The sequence below is a fragment of the Erythrolamprus reginae genome, chromosome Z (genome assembly GCF_031021105.1).
Source record: "Erythrolamprus reginae isolate rEryReg1 chromosome Z, rEryReg1.hap1, whole genome shotgun sequence".
NCBI classification, from domain to species: Eukaryota; Metazoa; Chordata; class Lepidosauria; order Squamata; family Dipsadidae; genus Erythrolamprus; species Erythrolamprus reginae.
In genome coordinates this window covers 28656533-28666427 of record NC_091963.1, presented here as the reverse complement: position 1 = coordinate 28666427, position 9895 = coordinate 28656533, and the positions used below count along the sequence as shown (strand labels likewise).

The 9895-nt window shown below is 40.7% G+C and overlaps 1 protein-coding gene across 2 annotated transcripts in view; it reads right to left on the bottom strand.

The window, feature by feature from the left end:
- Positions 1-9895, bottom strand: part of PTER (phosphotriesterase related) — a 57830-nt gene continuing 47935 nt past the window's right edge. For both annotated transcript variants that reach the window (XM_070726581.1, XM_070726580.1), the window contains exon 5: positions 1-702. In XM_070726581.1, coding sequence (XP_070582682.1) covers positions 492-702 — 211 coding nt within the window. In that variant the 3' untranslated portion in view covers positions 1-491. The remainder of the gene's footprint in view (positions 703-9895) is intronic.

Below are 9895 nucleotides of genomic sequence, written 5' to 3'. Positions count from 1 at the left end.
TGAGGCAAGGAAGGGTTTATTGCTGGATATACTTAAAGCACAAAGCATTTCATGTTAGGATGTCATTTTTTTAAAACAAAACTTTGTAATAGTTCTAGCAAGGACTTACACACAATACAATGGCACCTATATTCAGTTGTGACCTAGATCATGATAGAGGTTTCTCATTCTGATTAATTCAAATGGATGTTTTCCATCCAACTAATTCCATACAAGCCATTTAAAAATAATTTTGATTCTTTCACATGATATGCTCTAATTTCATATTACAAATGTTTCATTAAACATAATTTTTTCCAGAAATACATCTATTTTGCAATTGTTTTAAGTTGCAGTCATACTATCAAAGAATTGGGGTTCGGTCATTCCAAATCTTATTTTCTTATTATGTACTCTTACTGTACTGAAATACAATTCTATTTTCCTCAATTGAAGAATTTCAATTCTATATATTTTTTACTTTCATTGAAATAAACAGGATCACAGTTTTCTTATTTAAAAGTCAGCCATTGTTTGGGATTTTCTAGCAATAACTTATCAATTTTATTTTGAGATATTCCTCTCGTGAGCATTTTTGGGACAATATTTTCAAGAATATGAGAATAGCCATGGCCACCATATTTCTTTAGTCTATGTTTTGTGTGAATATCATGAGCAATCACAATTTTGTCATCATGACCTTCTTCAATCAATGTTCGAACTCTGCAAAAAAAAGAGAGGTAGATATTTCTGAATAAATGCTTCAAATTGATTTCTGATACTAAAGAAAAAATCTATGGAAATAGATTTCGAATTTTTTTTTTTACTAATATCACCTATTCTCCTATGCTCAAAAGCAATTATACAAATAGAAAATTTGTGAATTGTGGGACAGACATGAATTACTATTGTTCTGATAATAAACATTACTCTTCTCACTTAATTGATACCATAGTAGAAAAAACTGGACAGTTCTGAGGTTCAATTAATGCTATATACATGAGTTGAGTAGTAGAGAATACTGAATTATTTCTCTACTATTAAGCTGAAATAAATACATTCTTGGCTTAAGGGTCTTCTATCTTAGAAAAGCAAGCAGATTTACTGCTTCAGGCAGAAAGATGAGCAAATCATGCATTCTGGTAGCAAGATGAACCAAAACACCAGCATCTGTTTATTTATGATTAAGTCAGATTTCCAGGAATTCTGGGTTGTCGTGTTAATGACTATAGAGTGGAAAAATCTCCAAATCTAATATTTACTAAATATTAAGTTGCTGAACAATATTTAAAAGTATTCTACTTGCAGATGAAGTACAAAGTACAGGTAGTCCTTAAACTATTCATTTAGTGATTGTTTCAAGTTATGGCACTAAAAAAATCACTTACAACTTTTCACATAATATTGTAGCATCCCCATGGTCACGTGATTAAAAATTTGCATAATTTATGATGGTTTCAGCATCCTAGGGCTATATGATTCACTTTTGTGACTTTCTAACAAACAAAATCAATGGAGAAGCCAGATATTCTTAACAACTGTGTTACTAACTGTTGCAGTGATTTACTTGACAATTATGGCAAGAAAGGTAGAATAATGGAAAAAGTTCGCTTAACAACATCTCATTTAGAAACCAAAATTTGGGGCTGAGTCATAAATTGAAAACTACAATGGTATCTCTACTTAATTTGTTCTATGACCAGGTTCTTAAGTAGAAGCATTCTTAAGTAGAAGCAATTTTTCCCAGAGGAATCAATGTAAAAGCAAATAATGTGTGCAAACCCATTAGGAAACAAATAAAAGCTTGGAATTTGGGTGGGAGGAGGAGAAGGAAGAAGAGGAGGAGAAGAGTTGCTGCAGAAGGAAGGAGGTGAGGTGAGGGGAATCAAAAAAATCCAAAACTGTAAGGCTTAAAAAAAAAAGGGACTCTGAGGCAGCGAGGATAAGTACGCGCCTCCCATAGACCCGGCACGAGGCTGCTTCCCATACACTGGCTGCTGCTACCTGCTGCCTCTTCCTTCCCATGCTGAAGGGCTCCCCTCTCCTCTTGCTCACTCGCTTTGTAGCCGGCGCCTTTCCTTCGCTGTGGTGACTCCTCGGCTGCCCAGAGCGAAGGGAGCGTTTCTTTTCTCTGGGCGCTGGCAGAGGTTTATTCCCTCTCCAAGCGCTCAGAGAAAGGAAAATGCTTTGTTCACTCTGGACTGCCAAAGCCTCCTTAAGTGCCATCGAAAGGCTCCTCTGGCAGCCCAGAAAAGCCCGAGTTGACTGAGATTAAAGAGAAACTGGCCAGGCCTTTGTACTGCACTCAAATTTCCTGGGAAATTTTTCTGGGCTCAAGTTCTTAAGTAGAAAATGGTTCTTAAGAAGAGGCAAAAAAATCTTATCTACAAAAGTTCTTAAGTAGAGGCATTCCTAAGTAGAGGTACCACTGTACCTGTATTTTTCCAAATAAGACAACTTACTTTGAAGGAAATTAAATTTAGTTGGACTGAATATCTAGACCAGTGATTCCTAACATTTTTTTGACCATGCCCCACCTAAGCATTGCTCAAATCCTGATGTCCCCCGCTCCCATCCCCATGACATATAGTTCTTACAATTCAAAAGTGAACTACTCACATGGAGAAAGCCTAAAAGGTAATTAATTTGGTTTAAACCAAGGTTCCATTTGCCCCCATTAAAAATCAAATTGCCCCCCTGTGGAGCGTGAGCCGCATGTTGGGAACCAGGGATCTAGACTAAACTAGATGGCCTATTAATGAAGCCCAATAGTTGAATGGGAAGAGAGATTTGGTCTTAATGTGCAAGACAAATAATTGAATTTAACAAAACAATCATATCTACCACATATACAGCTACTATCTCAATTCTATAATATTAAGTGCTTAGCCTTCAGCCATACAACTTTTATTGTACATTAACATACCCATTTGAACTTTCTAGTGCATGACGATGGTACATGACCAATTTATCTAAAAGCAGTGTATCCCAGATATTCCACGCAGCAATACAACAATGAAGGCCACAGATTCATGAACAGCCATTATGAGAAATATTGTATCCTTAACTTCTGAATAAGAGGTCAAGGTCAGTTGAAGAGTGTGAATAACAAAAAAAGTTCAAAAATGATTTGTTTTTTTCTTTTTTAAACCACTACACTTGGGAATATTTTTCCCCAATACACACAATATGAAAGTAATTTAAACAAATACATACTGGAATGTTTACATGGTTCAATAATTGGAACATGACCAATTTTCTGCACTGAAATCATTGAACTTCAGATAATTGGATGGATTTGTAATAGCCAGCTTCTCATTAGAAGAAATCTCATGATCACAGTGAGATAAATGAAGTCAGACTATTTGACTTCAAGCAATGGGAGTTGTCCATCTTGCTTACTGATGGATACGACTGAGTTCCATGCAGCCATTAAAACTAGAAGTGAGCTATGAAATACTACAAATATTAATGTGTTATTATACAAGGTAATAGTTTAACCTATGTCAAACTTTCTTGGATAACTCGAGCAATTAAAGCAATCTGGTTCTAATGACTATGATGAAGGAGAAATAAATTTCTCTCCCTATAATTTCTCACCATAGCAGAATTATTATTTCACTCCTCAATAACATTTGTAAAATTAGAGAGGAACAAATTTATATTATGTCAAGGCACAGCTTGACGTGATTCCCATGCAAATTAAATGGCCATTCTCCAATGCATCTCTGGAAGGAGAGTCCACGTGGGTTATACTAGAGTCTCATTGGTAGGGATTGAGTTTAGATTTACATATAAATTACATATTAATGATGTACCGCCCCCTAGCTGCTCCAGAGGCTCCGTTTTAAAAAACTCAGTCAGGAATAGGGACTCTGAGTTTTCTATCTGATGAATGTACCTAGATTAAAGAGGTATAGGTTGTTCAAAATTATGTCTTGAGTTTTTATTAACATGTTTTTTCCTTTTCAGATTAAACTTAATTGCAGCAGGGGTTTCTGCCCTCCGTGGGCACCCCCCCATACACACTCTCCTTATGGGGCCTCTTCTCTTAGCAAGTACTGCCCCGAGGGGGAGATTTGAGCCCATGGTCACTGGCCTCTGTGGCCATACCTGGTTCATTTCAGCTAACAGTGGGGAGATCCGCCCTCCCCACCGAAGGGCTGTAGAAGAAATTAACTGTAAAGTCCTCAGCAAACAAATGGCAACGGCAGCCTGAACGCTTCCCCGGCACTTAGTTTGGCCGCTTCCCAGCTAATTTACAACAGCGGGACTTTCAAAACTGAAAAAAACGCAGCTGCAGCACCTCAGACCTGCTCCTTTCAACCAGCGGCTCAGCGCGCCCGCCATTTTAATGCAAATCGCTTCAGGGCGGCGTCAACTGTTTGGTGCAAAGCTGGCACAATGCCAAACAGCCAAGCCGCCTTTCCCTGTCAGTTGCTAGCTGAGGGAAGCAGCAACATCGCTCTGGAGGTTTGATGAGAATTTGGCAGGCTGCCAGCTACTGTGCAATCGCAGTCTGCAATCTCAAAGGAAAAATTGTTCCTTTAACGGTGGCTTGCCTTTGACAGCTAAACGCTTCCGCTCGAAGGCTACCAAAGTTTGGAGATTTGGCTACAGCTGCCCCGATTATGGCAAATCACCCTAATGCCTCAGTGGGGGAACAATCTACCGCTCCCCCCCGGTGGTTTCCAAGCACAAGGAAAGACCATTAGACAGCAAGGCCAAGGATAAGTCTCAGTCTGGCTCATCCCTAAAAGAGGCTGAGAGGAAGATCAAAGCCCTGGAACAAAAGTTGGAAGCGGCTTTACACCCAACTAATGCTAACCCGGGGCCCCCGGTCCCAATTGTGCCACCCTTCCAACAGTTGGCACAACCTTCAGAATCGCCCTCCACACGGGTTATGTCAGTCCTGACTGTATCGGTCTCTGAGAGGGACTGGTCACCTGAACGCCAAACATCGGTCCTTTCACCACAACCGATGACAGCAGAGAGGCCTGGTTCTTCTGGTCAGCCTATGCACCTGCCTCCTGGCCTGGCACAGGGCGTCCAGAATCCATTGGCTATCTTCACACCCACAGCTGCAGGATTTCGAGCCTAGCCTGATACTGGCAGAACATCTCACCATCATGGCAGAACATTATCATTAGTGCCTACTCCCAGGGTATGGCGGCTGGAGTTCAACAATCCACACTTCATCTGCCACGCCCAGCCCAACCTCAGGACCTCTGGTCTGCACCACCACCACCACCGGGGTTGGGCTCCATGATGGAGGAATCACTGCTGCTGGATGAGGGTAGCGAAGGAGAGTCCAAACCCACCCGGCCTTTTGGCCCAGGGGCGTTGAAGTTTCAACAGTGGTACATCATTAACATGTAATTAATATGTAAATCTAAACTCAGTCTCTACCAATGATAGTTGACTATAACCCACGTGGACTCTCCTTCCAGTGCATTGAGAAAACCGTTCAGATAGGTTCAACGGTTCTTCCCCAACCTTATTCTCAGATTGGCAAAGCTGATTGCGAATAAACTGAAAGTCCCTCTCCAATTTTATAGACATAGGTCAATTTATACAACTATGAGAATGGCAACTGAAGAAGCAGACAAATTAACATTGAAGCTAAAAGAGCAGGAAAACACAAAATATTACCAGATATGGAAATATTTTTATATATGGCTGAACCAAAGAACAAATACTAGCAGTGCTGCGTGATAAGAAAACAAATTAAGTTAAAATTGCTTAACGGTTTAAATGTAACTTTTTCTCTGTTTGATATGTTTTTATAAACTACAGATTAAGAATTTATAATCTATTAATATTGATTATATACTACTGACCAACCACTGGTAACATTACCGTAAAAGAGTATCAAAGGAGGCTGTCGATGAGATAGCCGAAGGGGGGAGGGGATGTATATTGTATGTTTTTTTTCTGTATATATTTTGTGTGTTTGTGTCATTTACATGTAAATAAAAAATATTTTTTTAAAAAAAGAGAGAGAGAAAAGGGCAACTGAAACAATATTTGTTGTAACTTGGGCGTCCTCCTCGATCCACAGCTCACATTAGAGAACCATCTTTCAGCTGTGGCGAGGGGGGCGTTTGCCCAGGTTCGCCTGGTGCACCAGTTGCAGCCTATTTGGACCGGGACTCACTGCTCACAGTCACTCATGCCCTCATCACCTCGAGGTTCGACTACTGTAACGCTCTCTACATGGGGCTACCTTTGAAAAGTGTTCGGAAACTTCAGATCGTGCAAAATGCAGCTGCGAGAGCAGTCATGAGCTTCCCCAGGTATGCCCATGTTACACCAACACTCCGCAGTCTGCATTGGTTGCCAATCAGTTTCCGGTCACAATTCAAAGTGTTGGTTATGACCTATAAAGCCCTTCATGGCATCGGATCAGAATATCTCCGAGACCGCCTTCTGCTGCACGAATCCCAGCGACCGATTAGGTCCCACAGAGTGGGCCTTCTCAGGGTCCCGTCAACTAAACAATGTCGGTTGGCGGGCCCCAGGGGAAGAGCCTTCTCTGTGGTGGCCCCGACTCTCTGGAACCAGCTCCCCCCAGAGATTAGGACTGCCCCTACCCTCCTTGCCTTTCGTAAACTTCTCAAAACCCACCTTTGTCGTCAGGCATGGGGGAACTGAGATATTTCCCCTGGGCCTATATAATTTATGTATGGTATGTTCATATGTATGTCTTTTTAATAATGGGGTTTTTAAATATTTTAAATTGTAAATTATTAGATTTTTCATGAACTGTTTTATTGTATTGTGAGCCGCCCCGAGTCTACGGAGAGGGGCGGCATACAAATCTAATAAATAAATAAATAATAAATAAATAATATCTACTTCAACAAATAATTGAAGTCCCAGAAAGCCACTCAAAAATAGATATAGCATAAATAAGTGCATAAAAGCCATTTTATCTCCTTATATTGTCTTTTTCCACCTTCAGGGAATGAACTGACTGTAGGAGGATGACCCATATTAGAATATCTAGGTGCATCATACATTTGTTCATTTGTTAAATTTACACCCCACTTTTCTTTCAGGAGCATAAAATATAGTATCCCTGCCTCCAGGATTTTGTTCTTATTTATTTGTTTGTTCTGGTTTTTTGGTTGAACAGTCCTATGGGATAGGATAGGCTGATAATCATTGGCTCAAACGTAATTCTAAGCTTTGGTTGCTGAAGGTGAAATTGCAACACCGACTTTCATGACTTTTCTTTCAAATAAATTGAGAGTAAGTAGCAGATGATGTAAGAATGATTTCATGTTCATCAATCATAGGGTAGGTTGACAAAAAACGGAAACTATGCTCTCTGCACCTATTTTACATAAGAAGACCCATGCTGAATCAGGTCAAAGCCCATCAAGTCCAGTGCTCTGTGTCACACAGTGGCCCACCAATTGTTCATGGGGATCTTGAGCAGAAAGAAAAGGCAAAACCCTCCCTTTCCCTTGACCCCCAACAAATGGTATTCAAGAGATTCCTGCCTGCCTCAACCAACATAGAGGCAGCACATGGACATCCATTTCAATAACCACCAATACACTTTAATTCCCTTGAAAAAGAAAAAAATATTATTAATTTGATATACTGTACATTTTATATTACCCAGCTACCTAGTTAAAAACTAGAACTAAGACATTATTCAACAATGTACATTTTAGCATTTGTTAAGTACATAAAACATTCAATAACATAGTTGCATAAGTGTGCACACCCTTCAACTAATATTTTTGCAAAGTACCTTTTGATTTTAAAACAGCATCCAGTCTTTCAGGGTGGGATAAATCAGCATAGCACATCCTCCCTTGGGAATCTTTGCCCATTCTTACTTGCAAAAATAAGTCCAAAACTGTCAGATTGTGAGGACATCTCCTGGGGTTACTCTGCAGATTTTCATTTGGATTCAGGTCTGGGCTGTGGCTAGGATACCCCAAAACATATTTCTTCTTCTGGTGAATCAATTCTTTTGTTGATTTGGAGGCATGCCTTGGGTCACTGCCATGTTGAAATTCCTAATTGTATTCAGTATTGCCGAGACCTAAAAATTTTGTTTCTAAATTGACTGATATTTAGAATTGTTCATAATTTCATTCAATCTGACTAAAGGGGGCATTGGTTCTGACCAGATATGCCATTTTTCTGATAATTAAAGGAAGAGTCCAGAATGGGCTACTCTAGCCCAGTATTTCTCAATTATTTTCTGTTATGCCCCCCATAGGAAGAAGTAAACATTTCGCAACCCCCCAACTCTCCGCTGGGATGATTGCTTGCAATATTCAGCACATTTTCACTGAAAAAATTCAAGCAGCTTATCAGCGTGATTGAAGGGTAATGTGTTTAAGTGACACCTTAATTTATTTGGCTTCATGCTGTCCATTGCCAACATTTTTAGGCACAGTAAACATAGCAGTCTTTCCTCGCCTCCCACCGTAGTTACAGAGGAGCCGAGCCAATACACTTTATCATATTTCCTCATCTTAGCTTTTGTGAGACTTATATTTGTCTCATTATCTCTGTCTCTCTCCTTCCTTTTCATCCCTGTTAAATATTTTTCCGTGGGGTCTCTTAACGTTTGTTATATGCACTTCATATCTCCTACTCTGTGCTGTGTGCTATTGTTCGATACAAAAAACCCCTGCAGCCAGAAAAGCACATTCTCAAGGGTCGTGGCCCCCAACGGCATTGCTCCGCGCCCCCGCCCCCAGAGGGGTCCGTCCCACTATTTGACAAACACTGCTTTAGCCCCATCGCTCTATGGACTGGGTGGAATTTTCTGAGGAACCACCTGCCTGATGACGTTTCCCCAGTTATTCAACAGCTCATTGGACGTTTTCTTTTCAGCTCCTGTGAGCTTTGGGTTGTTCAATTTGTTTAGATATGCACCCTGGACTTTTTCTGAATTTCCTTGAATTTTTGTTTCCTTCCACTGTGAACAATGGTTTGTTTATTTTTTTGACTTCTTGGAGGATTTCTTTAACTGTGGGTGCCTGCCTCCCGCTGCATTTGGGAGACCGAGCGGGCTATTCCTTTAATTGTTTGGCTGGCTGAGAGGTTTGTTCTAGAGCAGGGATTTGAACATCTATCGCCCTGCTCTATTTTTGGATCACTAATTCTAATTTAAGCCTGAGGGTTGCTCTGTGTTGCCGGTGTTGCTTTTCCTGGTGGCTTAGCTGCTTCCAGTGTTGGCATGAGCTCCATTTTGTGTTCAACGATTGTTGAGCTCCTTAACTTTGATGTAGCCGCCATTTTGTTTGCTGGTTTTTTTGGCACAACTGCCGTTTTGTGGCCAAGGTTTCTAATCTTTATGCTTACTGAACCAATAGGCTGACTGCAAGGACTCTATTGGTGTGGCCTCAGCATCAGCCACGCTTATTGCTTGTCAGTTTATTTTTATTTATTTATTTATTGGATTTGTATGCCGCCCCTCTCCGTGGACTCGGGGCGGCTAACAACAGTGATAAAATAACATGTGACAATCCAATAGTAAAACAATTAAAAACCCTTATTATAAAACCAAACATACATACAAAACATACCATGCATAAATTGTAAAGGCCTAAGGGGGAAAGAATCTCAATTCCCCCATGCCTGACGGCAGAGGTGGGTTTTAAGAAGCTTACGAAAGGCAAAGATGGTGAGGGCAATTCTAATCTCTGGGGGGAGTTGGTTCCAGAGGGCCGGGGCCGCCACACAGAAGGCTCTTCCCCTGGGTCTCGTCAAACGACATTGTTTAGTTGACGGGACCCGGAGAAGGCCCACTCTGTGGGACCTAACTGGTCGCTGGGATTCGTGCAGTTATTAATGTACATTTGTTTTTTACCATTTAGGGTGGATAGAGATGCGTCTTCTTCTTCTTCTGCCCATCATAAGGGGTCCTGGTCTTCCCCAACAT